Source organism: Eptatretus burgeri, chromosome 7 (assembly GCF_056783735.1).
Source record: "Eptatretus burgeri isolate ZD-2024b chromosome 7, Ebu_testis_v1, whole genome shotgun sequence".
NCBI lineage: Eukaryota > Metazoa > Chordata > Myxini > Myxiniformes > Myxinidae > Eptatretus > Eptatretus burgeri.
In genome coordinates this window covers 65,828,066-65,850,095 of record NC_140967.1, presented here as the reverse complement: position 1 = coordinate 65,850,095, position 22,030 = coordinate 65,828,066, and the positions used below count along the sequence as shown (strand labels likewise).

The 22,030-nt window shown below is 42.3% G+C and overlaps 1 protein-coding gene across 3 annotated transcripts in view; it reads left to right on the top strand.

Annotated features, from left to right (window-relative positions):
* The window catches only part of LOC147023439 (protein phosphatase 1 regulatory subunit 16A-like), a 61,233-nt gene that overhangs the window by 6,040 nt on the left and 33,163 nt on the right, over positions 1-22,030 (top strand). Inside the window, exons 2-4 of one of the 3 annotated variants that reach the window (XM_085888858.1) lie at positions 8,219-8,513; positions 13,740-13,810; positions 15,902-16,047. In XM_085888858.1, the coding sequence (XP_085744984.1) occupies positions 8,249-8,513; positions 13,740-13,810; positions 15,902-16,047 (482 nt within the window). In that variant the 5' untranslated portion in view covers positions 8,219-8,248. Of the gene's footprint in view, positions 1-8,106; positions 8,514-13,739; positions 13,811-15,901; positions 16,048-22,030 lie in introns of those variants that run through there. The other 2 variants (XM_085888857.1, XM_085888859.1) reach the window with 2 other exon arrangements.

The window sequence follows — 22,030 nt, the reverse complement described above, 5'->3', positions numbered from 1 at the left end:
TAGAAGGGCGCGAAGAAAACTTGATAGGTTGGATGACACTCTTGGACCCGACCAACCTGCGATGGCTTGCACTTAGGGTAAGGTACCTTGATGCGTACTGTCCCAAGGGTTCAGTTTTGCTTAGAAATTTGGACATGGGTAATTAGGATGAGAGCGGGCAAGAGTGATTCAATGGTCAGTAAAGGGATCGGTTTGGAAACAAGAATTGTCTTGTAGTGTTGATGTCTGTTATGTGTGAAGAATTGGATTGTGTTTGGAGGATGAATGTGAATTATAACATGAAAGCAGGCCATGGAAAAGTAGGAACACCATCACCATCTCGCATTGCAATGTTTGAGAATTGAATGGCAACAGGGGAGGAAATGAGATGTTGGATTATGTGGGTGGGGAAGATATGTGGGTCTGCAGGAATGGATCAAGCTCTGGAGGAGCGGTGACTGCGCCCCCCCCCCCAAGGTAATTTATCCCTGGCAGCCGGTGGTGTCTGGAAATAGCGACCCAGTGGAGGGGGGGTGATTGGGTAACCACTGGGAAGGAGACCTCTGGCGACCCGGGTGAGGCCTAGACAGGCTGGATGGTGTGGAGACCCTCTCTGTCAGGATGTACAGCAAAAGAGCTTTTTGGCTGTCAGGGACCGAATAGTTGAAGGGTGGGGGGGGGGGCAGAAAAGTCGTAAGTCGGGCGACTTGTTTTTGGAACTGTGGGCACCACAACTGGAAGTGCCCCCATCATCGTTTTTTGTACGGTACCTCCCCGCTGCATAGTTGAGGATCACACGTGGTCTAATGACAGTTAAGCCATGGCCTTGCAGGTTTGGAATGAATGATTGATATTGGGTCTATGTGTGAGTGTGTGAAGGAAGGTTCACTTGATCCATGTCACGAACCTCCACCAGAGAGATAGAGCTCACATAAATTTGGAATAGGTCAATTGGAATGGCTCCACAGGTAACGTTGGGTATTGTGGCATCCACCAGGGAACGCAGTCTTTAGAAGGGGGTTGTATAAACGTTAAATAGTTTTGGATAGGGATTTCTCTGTTGCTGTGGATTTTTGTGTGTGCGTTCTGACATTTTCTACTTGCCGCAGAAGTTAGGAGCAAGGAACCAAGAGTTTGCAAGTGTTTAAATTGTTGTGTTTAAGGGGTGTATAATGTTCAGAAGAATAGGCAAGTTAGCTACGGCTTGCTTCCCACAGCCCCTCTTAATTTACTTCATCGGCTAATTTGGTGCGAGTCGGTAAGTGGTAAGTCTCATCAAGGGGGCAGTGTGGTTGATGTTGTGTGTTTTTAACCAAGACCCATGCCTCCTCCCATGAGAGGAAGAAGAAAAAAAATTACAAAAACTACAAAAACTTAAAATAGATAGATTAAAAAAAATATTTCATTTTCTTCTTTGGATCTTGTGCTGATAAATTAGTATGGTGTTCCTGCAGGCATGATGGGGTGAATGGCCTCCAACTGTATCTGATTTCCTTTTATCCTTGTAAGGCTGGAATGGTAACACCAGCGTTGAACCTTGCAGTAGCTATGGTTCTCGGGGAGGGGGCTGTGTTCGTTTGTGGGGTAGATGGAGGAATTTAATAAGAAAGAGAGGCGTGTACAGAGTAGCTTGGTCCGTGGACGTGTCGGAGACATCTTGATGTCACATTTAAGCTCACAGTTTCCCCACTTAATTTACGTGTCACCACACAGGGGGTGGTGCTGTGTTAATTAGGTAGGGTTTAAGGATAATTTCTCCCAGTATGTGATTACCTCCTGTAAACTTTTCCTATGTTTTTTGCATTTTGTGACCGACGATAAAAAAGGGATCATGTCTTTAAAACAACAACTGAGCTGCACGTCCAAGCAGGCAAGAAACCTGCCTCCAGGAATGACAACTGGCAAACTACGCCCTGGTAGTGGATGATTAAAAAAAAATATATATATATATATATATATTAAACAATGCCGAGGCTCTTATGAGAGCTAACACACAGAATGTACAAAAACGGGGGACTGGAGACAAGAGGGGTGGGAGAGGGAAGGAAAAAACAGTGGGGGACAGAGACATGAGGAGATCTGTGGAAGGGAGAGGGATGGGGTGGGGAAAATGGGGTATGCAAGATGGACATTACAGGGACTTTCAGGAAGGAAAGCAGGGAATTTGAAGGAGGTGGGTTTGGGGTGGATTAACGGGGGTGGAAAAGATCGTGGTTTTGGATGGGGGAAGATAAGAGGTGGTGGTGAACAGCTGTTTGGAAGACCTGGAGAGAAGAATAGGATTGAAGAGAGTGTGGGAGTTTGTTCCAAAGGTGGGGAAAAAGAGGAATGATTGAGTGAAGGTGAGCAGTGATTCTTTATTTTGGTAGTTTTACCAGAAGGGGGTTGTTGGCGGACCTTGAGCACCCTGCGGAAATATGGGGGGGGGGGGACATACCTCAGACAGAGCAGGGGGGGTGAGGCCGGAGAGGAGATGGCAGAAGACAGAAAAACAACTGACTTGCTTGGGCTGAGAGAGTGAGAGACCCAAAGACTCAGCCTCATCGCGGGAGATACCAATGATCCTAAATGTCTTGGTTTCTACAGTGTGAAGCCAACAAAGGTGAGAGGCAGGAGCACCAGCCCAGAGGGGAGAGCAGTACTCCATCAGCCTGCGGACGAAAGCTTTGTGTGTGGACAGGAGCTCAGGTGTGCCAAGGAAGGACTTTGTACGACGGAGGATGCCAATTCGGTGACTGGCTTTGGAGGCGTGCTTGGAAATGTGGCTTTCCCAGGAAGGATCATAGGAGATAGTGCGACTTAGAAGCTTGAATGAAAGGACTTCTTCAAGAGGATTGTTGGGAAAGTAGATGGGGAGAAGGGGGGTCCAGACGGTCCTTTTGGAGAGACATAGTAAAAGTGTGAGATTTGTCAGGATTGAAAGACATGTTCCACGTGTTGGACCAGCTTGTGATTTTATCCAGATCTGCAGAGAGTGAAGAAGCTGCTGCTTGCCGATCTGAAGGATGACAGATGGTACGGCAGAGGGTGGAGTCTTCAGAAAAGAGATAAAGAGAATTTTCCAGAGAGTCGGAGAGATCATTGATGAAAACCAGAAAAATAACAGGGTCCAGAACGCTGCCTTGAGGAACTCCAGCCTGGACAGGAAGAGGGGATGAGAGAACTCCATTTAGGGCCACACTTTGACAGACAGGAGAATATGTCTGCAAGCCATGAGTGGAGATTGCCTTCGATACCATTGGAAGAGACTTTGGTCAGCAGGGTGGGGTGCCAGACTGTATCGAAAGCACCCGATATGTCTAGGGAGATGGCACTGATCTCATGTCTGACATTGAGGACCTCTATCCTTTGTTGGGAAAGCAGGAGCAGCAAGTACAAGGTAGAGTGACCTGGTCTAAATCCAAATTGATGATCGGAAATCAAGCCATTGGAGAAGAGGAAGGATTTCATGTCTGAAGCGATGATGGATTCCATAACCTTGCTGATGATTGGGAGAAGGCTGATTGGTCTGTAGTTGCAGGGATCTGTTTTTGCACATTTTTTATGCAGGGCAGTGATGTTAGCAGATTTCCAAGCAGATGGCAGAAGACCTTGAGATGGGATAAATCTGTGCACAAGAGAGAGCAAGTTTCTTTGAAAGAATTCCCAGGACGAGTTGATATTGGAGAAAGTAGAGATGGGAGATCAGTCTAGAAGTTTGATGGCTGCTTGAAGACCCTGCAAGTCAGCCTGAGTGAAATGCCAGACTCGACGGCACTGAGGTGGTTCTCTGATAACAGCCAGAGAGATGTTTACTTTGACAAGGACGTAGTCAGATGAACCGATTGGAGCGGAGGAAGAACAGTAGATGTTTTTTGGGAAAGTTGTCAAAATTAGATCCAAAAGAGATGGAGTACCATTGGTTGAGATCCTGGTCAGGAAGTTGACAGATTGTGTCAGTCCCAATGAGTCGCAGAAGTCTTTTGATGAAGAACATGGAAGCACACCATGGCAGTTTAGGAACAAGATCACCATTTTGCGTTGCATTGTTTGAGAATTGAATGGCAACAGGGGATGAAATGATATGTTGGTTTGTGTGGGTGGGGAAGAAATGTGAGTCCGCAGGAATGGATCAAGCTCTGGAGGAGTGGTGACTGTGCCCCCCCCCCCGAGCCAATTTATCCCTGGCAGCCGGTGGTGTCTGGAAATGGGGACACGTTGGAGGAGAGGTTTGATTTGGCGACCAGTTGTAAAGAGACCCCTTGCGACCTGGATGAGGCCGAATGGTGTGGAGACCCTCCACGGTGGGACTTGCAGCCGAAGAGCTGTTTGGCTGGGGGGGGGGGGGTGGGCAAAGAAGTCATAAGTCAGTGGACTTGTTTTTGGACTGCAGGCACCACAATCAGAAGTACCCCAACCATCCTTGTTATATGGTACCTCCCTGCCGCCTGGTTGAGGATCACCCCATGTGTGTAATAATTTTTAAGCCATGGTCTTGCGGGGTTGGAATAAATGATTGATGTTGGGTTTATGTGTGTGCGTGTGTGAAGGTTTACTTGATACATGTCACTAACCTGCACCAGAGAGACAGGGCTCACGGAAATTTGGAACAGTTAAATTGGGATGACTCTACAGGTCACATCAGGTATTGTGGCATCCACCAGGGAACGCAGTCTTTAGGGAGGGGATGCATATATGAACATGTTCATGTATATGTATGTCAGTCCGTGTATATGTTAATGTAAATATTGATGCAGAAATCAAATAGCTTTTCGAAGTACGTGTGTGTGTGTGTGTGTGTGTGTGTGTGTGTGTGTGTGTGTGTGTGTGTGTGTGTGTGTGTGTGTGTGTGTGTGTGTGTGTGTGTGCGCGCGTTTGTTGTTATGTCTGGTTTCCTTCTTTGGGCTACGGTGCAGTAATTGGTCTTTATTTTGGATATGTATGTGTTAATGCATATGATAATGTTTATGTATGTATATCAGTACATGTATATGTTAATGGATATGTATATATTTGTATGTTAATATATGTGTACAAGTATATGTGTCTGTACATATTTATGTGTATGGAGATGTTAATGTATATGTTTATCAGTGCATGTATATGTATATGAGTGCATGTATATGTATATATTTGTATGTTAATATATGTGTATAAGTATATGTGTCTGTACATATTTATGTGTATGGAGATGATAATGTATATGTTTATCAGTGCATGTATATGTATATGAGTGCATGTATATGTATATATTTGTATGTTAATATATGTGTACAAGTATATGTGTCTGTACATATTTATGTGTATGGAGATGTTAATGTATATGTATATCAATACATGTATATGTATATATGTATATGTATATCAGTACATGTATATGTATATATTTGAATGTTAATATATGTGTACAAGTATATGTGTCTACATATTTATGTGTATGGAGATGTTAATGTATATGTATATCTGTGCATGTTGATGTGTATATGTATATGTATATCAGTACATGTATATGTATATATTTGTATGTTAATATATGTGTATAAGTATATGTGTCTGTACATATTTATGTGTATGGAGATGATAATGTATATGTTTATCAGTGCATGTATATGTATATGAGTGCATGTATATGTATATATTTGTATGTTAATATATGTGTACAAGTATATGTGTCTACATATTTATGTGTATGGAGATGTTAATGTATATGTATATCTGTGCATGTTGATGTGTATATGTATATGTATATCAGTACATGTATATGTATATATTTGTATGTTAATATATGTGTATAAGTATATGTGTCTGTACATATTTATGTGTATGGAGATGATAATGTATATGTTTATCAGTGCATGTATATGTATATGAGTGCATGTATATGTATATATTTGTATGTTAATATATGTGTACAAGTATATGTGTCTGTACATATTTATGTGTATGGAGATGTTAATGTATATGTATATCTGTGCATGTTGATGTGTATATGTATATGTATATCAGTACATGTATATGTATATATTTGTATGTTAATATATGTGTATAAGTATATGTGTCTGTACATATTTATGTGTATGGAGATGATAATGTATATGTTTATCAGTGCATGTATATGTATATGAGTGCATGTATATGTATATATTTGTATGTTAATATATGTGTACAAGTATATGTGTCTGTACATATTTATGTGTATGGAGATGTTAATGTATATGTATATCAATACATGTATATGTATATATGTATATGTATATCAGTACATGTATATGTATATATTTGAATGTTAATATATGTGTACAAGTATATGTGTCTACATATTTATGTGTATGGAGATGTTAATGTATATGTATATCTGTGCATGTTGATGTGTATATGTATATGTATATCAGTACATGTATATGTATATATTTGTATGTTAATATATGTGTATAAGTATATGTGTCTGTACATATTTATGTGTATGGAGATGATAATGTATATGTTTATCAGTGCATGTATATGTATATGAGTGCATGTATATGTATATATTTGTATGTTAATATATGTGTACAAGTATATGTGTCTACATATTTATGTGTATGGAGATGTTAATGTATATGTATATGAGTGCATGTATATGTATATATTTGTATGTTAATATATGTGTATAAGTATATGTGTCTGTACATATTTATGTGTATGGAGATGATAATGTATATGTATGTATATCATTACATGTATATGTATATATGTATGTATATCAATACATGTATATGTATATGTGTATATGTATATCAGTACATGTATCTCTCTCTATATATATATATATATATATATATATATATATATATATATATATATATATATATATATATATATATATATATATATATATATATATATATATATATATATATATATTTGTATGTTAATATGTGTTTTAGTATATGTGTCTGTACATATTTATGGAGATGTTAATGTATATGTATATCAGTGCATGTATATGTATATATGTATATGTATATCAGTACATGTATATGTATATATGTATATGTATATCAGTACATGTATATCAGTACATGTATATGTATATATTTGTTTGTTAATATGTGTTTTAGTATATGTGTCTGTACATATTTATGTAGATGTTAATGTATATGTATATCAGTGCATGTATATGTATATATGTATATGTATATCAGTACATGTATATGTATATATTTGTATGTTAATATGTGTTTTAGTATATGTGTCTGTACATATTTATGTGTATGGAGATGTTAATGTATATGTATATCAGTGCATGTATATGTATATATGTATATGTATATCAGTACATGTATATGTATATATTTGTATGTTAATATGTGTTTTAGTATATGTGTCTGTACATATTTATGTGTATGTAGATGATAATGTATATGTATGTATATCAGTACATATATATATATATATATATATATATATATATATATATATATATATAATGTATATGTACATGTAAGGTCCAGACTTGGTGGCATAATGGTTCGAGCGTCCACGTTGAGTCTACGAGGTCGGTTGTTCAAACCCCGACCGAGTCATATGAAAGGCTTTAATAATAGTACTTGCTGCTTCCTTTCTCGATGCTCAGCATGTAAAAAGATAGAGCACGGACAAACAACTCTGGGAAGACAACAACAAACCATCTAGTATAACATTTGCCAAAACTTTTTCGGCAGCATCAACACTTTGTCAATAATACAGTCCATCAAAATGAAATAATTGTGTATAGTTATATATATATATATATATATATATATATATATATATATATATATATATATATATATATATATATATATATATATATATATATATATATATATATATATATATATCCATCCGTTGAGATATAAAATCGTTGGTGGGTTTTAGATTGTTGCAGCTCGTTCCGATAACTTTTTGAATGTCCCAACACAAATACCTTTACAATTTATTTGAAACCCAAGCTCATTGTTTTGCCGAAAACCCCTGCCGTGCAGAGTCGCATTGCTCCCAGATTAGTTTGCAGTTACTTTGTACCTTAACCCAGAGTTACCTTTCCATTCCGGGAAATGGGAGGAGGAGAGCGAGGGCGAGGTAGGGAGGTATGAGAGGCAGGTACAGCAGGTGGAGTAACGGAGTCTCGAGTCCTAATTGTCATTTCTTTCATTCCTCAATATCCACCGGTGCGGCTCTCATGCGGTGGGTGTTGTCCATTTTGTACTTTGTTTTTTTTGCCTTTTTTTCGAAGCAGATATTTCTCACTTGCGGGTGAACAACATCAATGGCGGAGCACGGAGAGCTATTGGCAGAGATTCCTTTGCTCCTGAGACTTCCACCCGGCAAGCGACGCGCACAGGCAATCGAGAGGCGTCGGTTGCAGCTCCAGCGCTGGAATGATTGGGATCACGAGCTGGCCTTCGAGAAGGACGCGTGCATCGTCGACCCACAGAGTGCAACCAACCTTCGAGACGGACCTGCGTTGTGCGTGCGCTTTTCGAGCGCAGAGTGTCTGGTGGAGGCGACGGCGCGGGGGAACACCGCGGAAGGTGAAGTGCGATTTTTAGGGTCTTTCGGCTTTTCGGTCAGGAATCGAACGGGATTTGACAACTCAAAGGCAAAGTACAATCACCTCTTCGCCGTCGCTACCTGATATTATGATCATTTCCCTTTTACCATCTTAAAGAATAAAGTGGTCGTGAAAATTGCGTCAAAAAAATGAACAAGGTGCTCTATTTGCAAACACCTTGAAGCCAAAGGAAGGTATCCACATGACATAAGCATGTTCGTTATAATCAACCACCCAAAAACGGCCAGTGTGTAATGGTCAACACTGATTTCCACCCTGGGTTTGAATCCTGACCCAGCTGTAAACTGTCATCCTGGTGTATTGCGGGCAGGGCGATTGATCAACGGATGTGCGTCCCATTTTCCAGCATTAATTGGTGGACGTTAAAGATCCCATGATGTCCACGGTGTCCTTCGTGAAATCTTGGCGAGTTATCGCCGGCATCCTAAACATATTACAAATTCCTGCCCCGATTGACTGCCGGGAAGACAATAGCAACCCACTCAGTGTAGCCATTGCCAAGAGGTTGCTTCGGCAGTACCAATACTCTCTCTGTAAAGAGTATGGTTCAGTTTGTTGATGATGATATGTATATTGAAAACTTCTAGCAAGTTGCACGTGTCCAACGGGATTCTGTTCGGGATTGGGATGAAGGCGGCAAAAATGCGAGTGGCGTCTTCTGTCGGCGACCCGACAAGCTAGGAGCAACGATTCCCATTTATCGCCGCATCTGATACGATCTAAATGCTCTGATGATGGCGAGGTGCTCCATTTGAAACTGTTTGTTCGATATATGGAGCTTTTTGATTCCTCGGTTCCCTAATAAAAATTTGTTTTGGTGTCAAAGCCAGTGACCAATTGCAAATTAATGGTAGGATAAGAAAATATTGGCATTTCTTGGACAATAGTGAGTATTTCCTTGTGAAAACCTTTTAATTGCCAAAAATATATGTCCAGGGTAGGACATTCATTGTTGAGAAAAAGTTTGTGAACCCTTTCAAATTTTCTGTATTTCTGCATAAATTTGACCTAAAATGTGATCAGATCTTCATGCAAGTCCGAGTAATCGATAAAGAGAATCTGATTACACAAATAACATACAAAAACAAGCTCGAATGAGCTAAGGTCCTCGTCCTCTTAATGATGACGTCATAAAAACGAATATGACGTCATTGTGATGTATCAGGTTTGCGATAAATAATTATCTGTGCTAATGCCCGGCTTGATTCCCACAAACAAAATTCAAACAGCTTGCCTAGTTTCGGAGATAATTTTTAGGCGATTTCCATTAGCGGAGATATTTTGACGTCATAACTTTTTTTTCTAGGAGTAATTTTCAAAATCGGAGATGGTTACTGTCTGCGCAGGGTATTTTTACATATATATGCCAAGTTTCAGGAAGTTTCGATGAAAACTGCAGGCTGTGAAACAAAAAAGTCCACAAGAAGAACAACGTAAGACTTAGAGATCCTCCACGAGGATCTAAAAAATTGTACTTGTTCATTTATTTATTGAGCAAAATGATCCAACATCCAATTTATTTGTCGGAAAAAGTATGTGAACCTTTACGTTCAGGAACTGGTGGCACCCCCTTGAGCAGCAATAACTTCAACCAAACGTTTCCTGTAACTTGATCAATCCTGTACATCGGCTTGGAGTAATTTTGTCCCATTCCTCCTTACAAAACCGCTTCAACTCAGAGATATTTGTGAACTTTCTTTCATGAACTGCTTGCTGCAGCTTCTGCCAAAACATTTAAATTGAGTTTAGGTGTGGACTTTGACTTGGCCATTCCAAAACACAAAATCTCTTCTGCTTCAGCCATTCTGTTGTATATTTACCTGTGTGTGTCGGATCATTGTCTTGCTGCATGACCCATTTTCTGTTGAGCTTCAGCTCACCGATAGATGCCCTGACATTCTCCTGAAGAATTTTCTGGTACAATCCAGAATTCAATATTCCATCAATGATGTCAAGCCGTCCGGGTCCTGAGGCAGCAAAGCAGCCCCAAACCATGATACTCCTAACACTATGCTTCATGGTTGGGACGAGGTTCTTAATTTGGAATGCAGTGTTTCGTTTTCGCCAAACATAACGTTTCTCAATGAAGCCAAAAGTTCCACTTTCGACTCATCTGTCCACAGAACATTATTCCAATGGTCTTCTGGATCATCCAGGTGGTCTTTGGCAAACTTGAGATGGGCAGCAATGTTCATCTTGGAGAGCGGTCGTTTCCTCCTTGCTGTCAGTGTTCTTGCCATTCTTGTTCAGTGTTTTCCTAATGGTGGACTCGTGAACACTGACAGCCAATGGAAGAGAGGCCTGCAGATCCTTAGACATTACCCTGGAGTTCTTTGTGACCTACTGGATTGTTGTACACTTTGTTCTTGGAGGGATTTTCGTGAGACGACCGCTCCTGGAAAGAGTAACAACGGTGTTGAATTCTCATTTTTGTACAATATCTGCCTGACGGTGGATTTGTGGAGCCCAACATCTTCAGAGATGATTTTGTAACCTTTTCCAGACCGATGAGAATCGACAACTCTTTTTCTGAGGTCCTCAGAAATCTCTTTTGGTCGGGGCATGACATGCTTTTACAAACCTGTGTGGTGAAGACCAGACTCTGATGGTGATGAACAAAGTTTATGTTTTTCATATAGGACAAGGCCACCAAAACTCACTCCTGATCGTCATCCCATTGATTGAAACACCTCACTGTAATTACCCCCTTAATTGAGCTGATTAACCTGGAGGTTCACACACTTTTTCCGACAATGTTGGATCAATTTTCTCAATAAATAAATGAAAACGTACATTTTTGGGGGTTGTGTGCTATTTTTGTGTAATCAGGTTCTCTTTGTGTATTATTAGGACTTAGATGAAGATCTGATCACATTTTCGGTCAAGTTTATGCAGAAATAGAGAAAATTTGAAAGGTTTCACAAACTTTTTCTCACCGCTGTACCTTTCTAAGCAAATTGATGTTAATCCCACATATTATTGCAAAATGGAAAATTTTTGCCAATCTATTTTTCTGCTCTTATTAATTATAGGCCCAAATTACTCGTTTGTTGGGTTTTCATTCAGAACAATGACGTCACGCCTTTCGAAAGTGCGTTCATGCAAAACGAGACCTTATATAGGTCGGAACTATATGAGGGACAAAGATCTCTTATTGCTTTTCACAATACACTTTGCACGATATTAATCAGACAAAAAAACGCGTTCCATTAAACTTCAACGTTACAGTAAATACAGTGAGACTGTAATATTCCTGTTTGAACTTTGGTTCAATTTGAACAGAGTATGAAAGTTTGAACTGCATATAGAAGATGGTAAAGAGACATTAATGGACTTCATGTGAACAACAGAGACATTGAGAGACCGCGGTCATTTTTATGGTATCAAACCTGGAATCATAGCAATTGCTCGGATGGAATCACCTAACTCAATAATGGGTGGTGAGGGATGAAAGAGCGTGGAGCTAAAGGCTGGGTGTGGTGCTTGATCAGAATGGGGTTTTTCAGGAATGAGATGCATGAGCATGTCTCTGCATGCACGCACTTGCCGAAACCGATGACTATAATGGACACCCTTTCCAGCAGTTGATGATTGCTCCACAAGTTTGTCTGATTTGCGTAAACATGATGTTTATCGATGGACTGTTGTCATTGGTGAATGCATGTTGGATTGAGATTCAATTCTGACTTCAGCCCTCTGGTTCCATCATCGCTGAGCTGTGACTGTGCCGCTGATGCATTGTCCCTGCACATTCAGGAAGGAATTTGTTATTCCTTCAGGGTACCAGCGATGCACTCCTCTACTTTTCACAAACGACAATGTGGGATCTTTAATGTCTAACATCTCATGCTGGCAGATGGGACACCCAGCTTAACATCCTTCCAACGGACAGCGCACAAGTTGATGCATCACCGTGCATGTGAAACACCAGGATAGCAGTGTATAACTGTGCTGAGATTTGAACCCAGGCTCGACAGCTCAGAGGAGGGTGCATACCTCTCGGACCTCGGCCATCCTACCAGCCCGATTAACCAGCTGATTATTTACAGTATGCCTGGTGTTGGCTTAATGGTTAGGGTGGTGGGCTTGGGATCTTAGGATCCTGAGTTCAAATCCCGCTCAGCTGTTGAATTAATACCAGGTGGGGTTAACTCGACCTGTCATCCTTCCGAGGTCGGCAAAATGAGTGCCAGCATTCTGGTATACTGCGTCGGAGTGGCGACTCGTCCAGGATTGTGCCCAATAGCCAAGGAGACTGCTTCAGCAGCACCAACGCTCTGCACAGAGTATTGTCCCAACAGAATAGATATGCATTCAGCAAACAGACCCCTTCGTCACTTCTGAACCGTTAGCACCAGTGAGAGAGAGAGGAGTTAATGGAGTTATTATGACTAACGGTAACGGCGTCAGGAAGATAGGCATTTCCTCAAGATCATTTCGACCTTCATAATCAATAACCAAATCAAGTGTGTCAAGACATTGCAACCCATTGAAAATCATCTGAAGATATGGAAGTGACTCTTTTGTTACAGTCAACCTCCATAAAGGTGATGATAGAGTTAGGGATCCGTTGAGATGTCAGGTAAGCACCCGTGCAGTTCATTGAGCCTTGCATCACATTGGATACTACCGAAGAGCATATGCAAACTTGTAAGCATTTAATCAGTGTCAGCGTGACACAATGTGGTCCATCCAATGGGACATCCCGTCGTTTTGAAATGCGAAACAATTTTTGAAGAGCATCGAGTCGAGGTGTATATTGTCCAAGTCTGATGGTGGGGTCTGTGGGATTGCATTGACACAACAATTATGGCCACAACATCGACCACAAAATCAAAACGAACTCGATGTGCTGTACGGGGAATACAGCAGTGGAGCAACAGAAAAACGTTGTCCTTCAAACCGAAAATCTTCAACCCCCTCTGTCATTCGATTCCTCCGCTAGCTTCGATCTCTGTAAATATAACAATAAAATTAGAACAGTTTTTGGCCCAAAACACTTCCAGGTCTCTTTGCTTATGTTTTCTTTTCTTTTTTTAAACTATTTGTTTGCAAAGTTGAAGCTCATTGAAGAGTGGAATACATTTTGATAAATGACTACATGTAGAGTTACTTGAAAACTTTAAAAAAGAAAAAAAAATTGGATGTTTCTGATTTCCATGCTGCCTGGCGTTTAACCTTGCAGTGTTAAAGCTTCTGGATAATGGAGTTGATGCACACCAGCAGAATGCACAAGGACTCACCATGTTGCATCAGGTACTGCCGTGAACATAACCACAGATTGCTCATCCCTCACTGTGCAGCGTTGTTGGGCTGTATCATAAGTTGTCCGTCGCATTGGATTTGACGTGACATCATCCCGTGATAGGTTGACCCATTCCCATGATGATAGGTTTTGATCTTGCTGTTGCTCTTCATTTTATACAATGACCTATAGGCACGCACAATTCCTAAATAACAAATGTCATTGGACATCCTTGAGATGAACTTCAACGATACATATCTTCCTTACATTGACTGAAGTTCGTGCAGGAGCTTGTGAGACAATAAATTACATTATTAGACATTTTAGTACTTTTTATGTTAATTTACAAAGATATTATTTGAGTCGACGATGGACGAATCAAATCGGTGTGAGATCACGGCATCATGAGCTAAACGTTTAGATACTGGGAACATGACAAACAGATCAATTCATTCTTCATCACAATCCATTGTTCATTTCCTTGTATTAATTGTGTAAATTATTGATAGAATTAAGTAATTTTGAATCTCTTGAGACATGCTGAATAATCTTGTATCAGGTTGATACCTCGTTGCATCCCGACTATGATTAATTAAGATAACAAACACCAAGCACTTTGCGGGGCCCACATGCGAAGCCCCCACTATTCTCAACACAACAAACACAACTAACCCCGACCCTCTTGCCAAAATCTTCACCCCCCCCCCCCCAACGCTATTCTCCTGCCCATGGAGCCTACACTATTCTCGAAAAGTTTGGTCACGATCAATTCAAGTGGTTATACCCTTCCCAATATTCCAAATCCCCTTCTTCGGTCTCAAAATCTATTGAGGCTAATAATTTCATCTTTTTCATCATTAACCCCCCCCCCCCATGAGGCCTGTCCTATCCCTACCAGGTTTGGTGATGATCACTTAAGCCATTACAGAGATCTCCCATCCTCCATCTTCCAAATCCTCCAAAATGAGAGATTTATAAAAGCGAAAAACTTCATTATTTTTATCCCCCATGAGGCCCTATTATGATATGCCACGTCTGTTAGCCCCCTACCTCCTTCCCTATAATCGCCACCCCCTGCCAATAACACCCTCCATGAGGCCTCCATTATGCATGCCAAGTTTGGTGGTCCCCCAATGTTCCCTTCTCAAGATATACAAGATAAGGGAGCGGACAGCCATGCGACAGACAAATAGAAAAATGGAGTGTGACAAAAAGGACAGCTTCGCGTTTGTGATGGCTTTGCCTCATGCGAGGCTGGTTTGCGGACGTGCCACACGTGGACCAATAGGGGCACAGGAAGTGTAAGTTTAAAAAGCACAATTTTTCACAATCACGACAGCCCAATAGATAGGTGGCATTCCAACAATTCAATCAAGCTCGGTTGACTCCTCATTAAGTTGTATCCAACTTCAAACAACAATTGTGAGGTCTTATGCTCCTGCTGTCCTCGAGTGGGGCCGTAAAGCCAAATAGTTTACTTGCGTTTACTTGCACTTGTTTGTGGATGCTACTGGTCATGTAGCATGGTGGTGATGGTGGTGGGGTTGTTGTTTGTTCTTTGTTGTTACCACACTCCTCAGGAAGTTAACAGAACTACATCGTAGTCTGAAATGTTTCCATAGCTTACCTTAGAAAGGTCACTTCTCCATTGCAGAATGCTGCTGAAACTCGCGGCCCTCAACCAGAGCAAGAATTAATCATGTTGCCATGTGACTGGAACACGGTGACCTACTATTATTGAGAGGTGTTGTGGGATCTTTAATATCAGAAGTGAATGCGAACATATAGGCATACCGACTTGACGTTCCTTCCAAAGGACGGCCCACTCATTGACGTGATGCCTTCTCTTCCCCCGTTGATCAAATTTGATATTTTATTGTCGGAATGGGAATCGAACACAGACTAGACAGTTCACAGTGAAGTATACAACCTCTGAGATATCCTTTAGTTTGGTAATGTGGCAAAATTAAAAATTTCCCTGTGTTCAACACAAGGTGAAGTTTGTTGACATCAACTGTGGTTGAAATGCATGAAACTGTCATAAATGATAATTATCCAGCAAGTTGTTCTTATCTTTTGGCTGCTGGATATTCCCTGTCCAGGCATGTCTCTCTGGCTCAAAGGAACTCGTGGAAGACCTGCTAGACACGGGTGCCGACATCGATGTCCGTGATAGTGGACAGTGGACGCCTCTCCATGTTGCAGCGGCAAGTGGTCACACAGGGGTTGTCTTCCTCCTCGTGGAACGGTGAGAGCCATCATATGCCCGTGGGACGTCTTACAATGACATACTTTAGTACTTTAGGAACCATTTATTTATTATGTCTGCAAATATGATGGAATTTTTGACCCACTCCCCTCCCCTTTCTCAGCATAATTGCTCTAAACAAGTCCCTTCCCTTTCCTTCCTTTACTCGGTTTCTCCGGTAGGGGTTGGGGAGTGGGGTAGACAAGAAACAAGTGCTTTAGGGAAAGAAGAAATGAGCAGCAAAGATGACATCTTTCAATTTACTCCCCACTCCTTGCTTTCCTTTGCCACCATCCACCGGAGAACCACCTTTCCTTTCTCTCCTTTCCGATGCCCTCCGATAACTTCCTTCCATCGACCTATCAACCTCCATTCTATTTATTTTCTCAGTTTTCATTTTCTCAATTTAGTCCTTCCCCTCTCCCCCTTCACCATCCCCACATCCCATCTTACATAATTATCAGTTGTTGCTTCTGTATAATATTCAGCTTGATAACTCCATGTTGGGTGTTTTCTATTCAGAAATCGATTCTTGTGGAATATTTAAATGAAAGTGTTGAAATGGCGAAGAAATGCAGACAGATATTGGATACAGAGACTTTTTTTTTTTTGAACAATAAGGGCCAAAGAGTCAACAGACACAAAATAGGGCAAAGGGAATAAAGGAGGACAAGAACGTACAGAATCGGCACAGCACATGATGAGGAAATGCGACTGAGGGGTGAGAACAGGGGTTCGGTGGCTGCAGTAAAGCTCAAAAATCTAAATATTGGGAAAGACCAAGGGGGTCGCAGTAAGGACGGATTGAAAGTTCTTGAGGGAAGAGCACGACGCAATAAACTGTTGAAGAAGATGGTTCCACATGCAAGAGAAGAGGGGAATGAATGAAGTGAGGGTTGTTTGGACTGTGGGAGGGATGACAATGTGAGGTCTTTGGTGGAAAATGTGACCTGAAGGATCCGTCAGGTTGGGTGGAGAGGTGAGGCAGCAGTATCAGGACCAGAGTAAAGGCGGTAAAAGACTGCAACTCGGTCACCAACTTGCCTGCAATGAGCAACAGGCATATCCTGAGAGTAGACATCCTCTTGTGAGATGCTAACGACATATAGACAAAATTTTCGACATTACAAAACTGGCATGTCCCACATGAAACGAGGATTTAACGTCTCAGGGAGGATAGCCAAAATCTTGCATCGCACCGTGTAAGAGTTGCGCTAGTTGAATACATGGCAAAAATACACAATCCGGTACTTGAGTGAGACATCATGCCAAGAAAAATGCAAGAGGGCTTCCGCTGCGCAAACACAAGCCGTTTTGACCATTTAGTAGATGACGAGTCAGATCCGCTCTTTCATAAAAGCCGCAAAGGCCAAGAAGGGATCTGGAGTGACTAACAAGGCAGCAGCATTGGCCAAACAGCATCCAAGGGACAAGAAAACACCTGTGCCAAGTCCCATTGCAGAAGTTGGAGCCACTGAGTCAGCTGGTGACTGCAGGGCTCAGGAGGAAGGGTTGGCAATGTGTTCACCAGCGGTCTGGCCTGCGCACATCTGGTGCTTGAATGGGGATTCCCTTTTGGCGCAACAGCATGTTCGAGCACTGTGTTCTCTCTGAGAGTTGGCAAGGTCTATGATCTGGTCCTCGTCCTGACTGGTAGGTTGGACACCCTGATCGGGAAGTTTTTGGTCCCTGCCCTGTTGTCCGGACCTTCAAGCATTTGATTGAAGACAAGGGTGAAGAGTCCACAGTGTCTTCTACTGATAAGTCTGGCTGGCCTCCCTGGGGCCGTGAATGTTCCCGAGGTGGGTGTGTGGGTTAGCGGGAGTGGGGGGGGGAGTCAGTCACGCAGATGGATTTGGAATTTATTGAGTGAGTGGTTATAATTGGCATAGTATGAGTGATTGCATTGGTCTGAAGCTGGAGGACAGGCAAGGACGGAGTGGATCTCACGAACAGAGGCTCCTTGAGGAATGACACCAGAGAGATAAATCACTCAAGTGTCAAGTCTACGAAGCATGTTGGTGATCAAACCACTGTGGCAGCAAGGGGTCTAAGCCTGGAGAAGAAGAGGATGAGATGAAGCAGATGTCACTGGATAAGTGCAAGGCCGGGGACAAATGCATGAGCGGTTATAAACTCTGTGTTGGTTGTTGTATGTGTGCAATGTTCAGATTTGTGGTGACTGGAGAGGAAAGGAAAGGAGGAGTGGTCTTTCCTGCTGTAAATGCTTGGACTATAGGTGGCTCATCTTCGAGCTTTGGTGGGTAACCTGAGAAAAGGGTTAACATCTTTGCTGGATTTGTCATCGGGTGGGGGGTCGGTTGTAGAGTGTCGGTTGTGTTTGCTGGGTGAATCAACTACAGGTGCATACATTGGTGGCCATGGGGGGGGGGGCATGGGGCACAGAGATTGTGGGTGGTATTGGGGTGCGGAGTGTGAGGACGATGATGGAAGTTCAGCGTATGCTGCTGGCATTGGATTTACGGATGGGGTGGGCGACAAACTGTGGTGTGATGGGTGAGGTTGCCAGTCTGGGTGCAGGTGAAAATGTGGATGTAGGTGGGGGGCAGGCTGTGCAAGTATGGGTATTGTGGTTGAGTGGGTTTAAAACAGAGGTAATGGCATTGGGTTGTGGTTGGTGTAGACAGTGTTGGGAGTGTTGCAGGTGCAGGAAGTGATGGGAATGCTGCAAGTGTGCATGGGGGCTATAGCGCTGATTATGGAGGTGGTGGTGCTTGTGTGCATGATGGTAGGCGTTAGCTGGAGGTGGGAGAGAGGGTAGCCAGTGAGATTTTTTTTGTCAGGGATGAGTTATTGAATATGTGTACTCCACATTTTGTCACAAGGATACGAGACATGGGGTTTTGTTTTGTTTTTTTGCTTTCGAGGGATAGGGGTGGGGGTATTGATGAAATTGTGGATGAGGGTTTGTCGGATTTTTTAGCCTCAAACACTGATGATGGTTCATGCAAGGGTAATGATGTGGGGAGGGTCTGCTTGGAACCTTTGAAGACAAGATATGAGTTTTTGGGGAATCATTTGAAGGATTTGGGTTGTGAAGTGATATTTTTCAGGGATGGTATTCAGTGCAGATTTCTGTACTAGAGCGATGGATGTTTCGCAGTGGTCAGAATGGTGGTATTGGGTGGGGGGGTGGAAATGGTTTAATTTCTTATGAATATGTAGGGATCTCTGCGTGGTCATCGTAAGTGCAGTCTGCAGTCAACTGCTCAATATAAAGTGCGCGGTGTACATCAAGGCCCTGCGTTGAGTCCAGGCCGGCGCTGTTGTACAAGGCGTGGAGACACAGCCGATAATCAGAGGGTTGGAGCAAAGATTAGATATGTCTGAGATGAGGATGTTGAGATGGTTGTGTGGTGTAATGCGGGAATACCATGTGAGGAACAGATGCATCAGAGGAACTGTTCAGGTGGTTGAAGTGTCAAATAAGCTACAGGGAAATAGGTTGAGATGGTATGGGCATGCGATGAGAAGGGATGAGAGAAGTATGTGGGCAGAAGGATGATGAGAATAATACCACCTGGGAAAAGATGACTAGGCAGACCGAAGAGGAGATGGAGTGATTGTGTTGAAGCTGACATGAAGAAGAAAGCTGTGGATACATAATGGGTATACGACCGACCCAAATGGTGGAACAGGATCCATGTCAGCAACGCCACTTGAAGTGGGCGAATAAGGCTGTAGAAGAAGAAAGAGATTGATGATGGGGGATTCAAATTTTCCAGAGATAAATTGGTTCCAGGAACAGGAGAAGGACAGAGTGGATGAGTATTTTCTATCTTTTTTTTTTGTATACCTTGTCGAGGCTCGTATGAGAGCTAACACACAACGCACAGCAAGGAGGCACGAGACAAGAGGGGCAGGAGTGGGAAGGACAAAACAGTGGGGAACAGAGACATTAGGAGATCTGTGGGAGGGAGAGGGATGGGGCGGGGAACACGGGGTTTAATAGATGGACATTACAGGGACTTTCAGGAAGGAAAGCAGGGAATTTGAAGGAGGTGGGTTTGGGGTGGATTGACGGGGGTAGAAAAGATCGAGGATTTCGATGGGGGACAATAAGAGGTGGTGGTGAACAGCTGTTTTGAAGGCCTGGAGGGAAGAATGCGATTGAGCAGAGTGAGGGGGTTTATTCCAAAGGCAGGGAAAAAGAGGAATGAAAAAGTTAAGGTGAGCAGTGATTCGTAATTTTGGCAGTTTTATCAGAAGGGGGTTGATGGCAGACCTTGAGTGCCCTGCGGAAATATGGTGGGGACATATTGCACACAGCGCGCGGGGGGAGGGGGGGTGAGCCTGGAGAGGAGACGGTAGAAGACAGAAAGACCACCGACCTGCTTGCGGTGAGAGAGTTAGAGGCCCAAAGACTCAGCCTCACCGTGGGAGATACCAATGATCCAAAATGCCTTGGTTTCTACAGCGTGAAGCCGAGAAAGGTGAGAGGCAGGAGCACCAGCCCAGAGGGGAGAGCAGTACTCCATCAGGCTGCCGACGAAAGCTTTGTATGAGGTCACGAGCTCAGGTGGGCCGAGGAAGGACTTTGCACGATGGAGGATTCCCATTCGGCGACTGGCTTTGGAGGCGAGGTTGGAAACGTAAGATCTCTTGTCCAAGATTACTTTTTAACCCCTTTTGTGGAATATTTCATGAGGGGGAGTGCAGAGTTAGACCTCTTTTTAAGTAATTATCACAATGTACAGCAAATACAACTCTATTGATGAGATGTGAAGTTTTGTTTCGTGGTGTGAGGCTGTTGGATTTTCGGGGGGCAAAGTTTTGAGGGTATGAGAAGTGATTTAGGTGAAGTTGATGAGTGGGTTGTCTGCATCAGACAAATCGGTAACCTTCAAGCACCAAATGTTTACGGTGCGGAGTAGGTATGTTTCGGTGAGGTGTAAAGGCAGCGGAAGAAAGAGACAAGGGTGGTTGAGCTGGGAGGTACGCACTTAAGGATAATCAGAAGGCATTCATTAAGTACAAAATAACAGGACTAGAGTCTGACACATCAGGGTAAGTGTAAACAGAGGTTATTTAAGAAAATAACTCGGCAAGCCAAAAGAGTACAATATGGCAAATTCAAAAACATCGCCAAAATTATTAAACATAACAGCAAGACATTTTTATGCCTCCACTGGCGGTTTGGGTTGTACGTACGTACGTCCGTTCGTTCGTCCGTCCATGCTAATTTTCTCTTTTCTATGCAACTGCTTTACCCAAGTGGCACAAAATTTTCACCATATGTGGGACTACTCATGTGGAATGTTTTAATGAAAATTATGACATCATAGGTCATGTGGTATGGCAGCCATGTTGGAAAAACGGAAAAAAGCTTTGGACCTCTGGATCAACAAAACCGCTCCATGGAAAAAAAAATTGAAACTTGGCACATGTAAAGTACTCCCCATTGGAAATTAGTGCGATTTTTTTATGTCATAGGTGGCTTTGTTATGACGTCATAAATGCAAATGTGGAATGCTTTATCCAATCAGAATGAAAATATTTGAGGGTCATTTTGAGCTAAATTTTATGGTGGGAAAAAAAAATTGATGACATCCTCAGTCACGTGGTTCGGCATCCATATTTTTTTAACATAAAGGCCTTCTAGAATAATGTTGGTGGAGGCTTATCTGTCGACGTCGTGACATCGAAGAGTGCCATTCTATTTTTAATATGGTTCAGAGGAGTGTGGGCACATTGAGGAATAGCACTGGAGGATTGATGGACGATGAGGATGGTATGTTTTTGGGGATTGTAGACTTATTATATGTTTGTAGATGCCAGACATTAGTTGTTTTTGTTTTTCGTGCTTCTACATTTGCATAGGAACACTCAGGGGAACTTCCAATGGCTGAGAGTATACATCTCAGTGGATGAGTATGGGCTTTTACAAGAGATCCAAGTTAGAGTGGAAGAAGTGAAGAAATGGCTCAAAAAAAAGGGATGATAAAGCACCAAGGCCGGATAA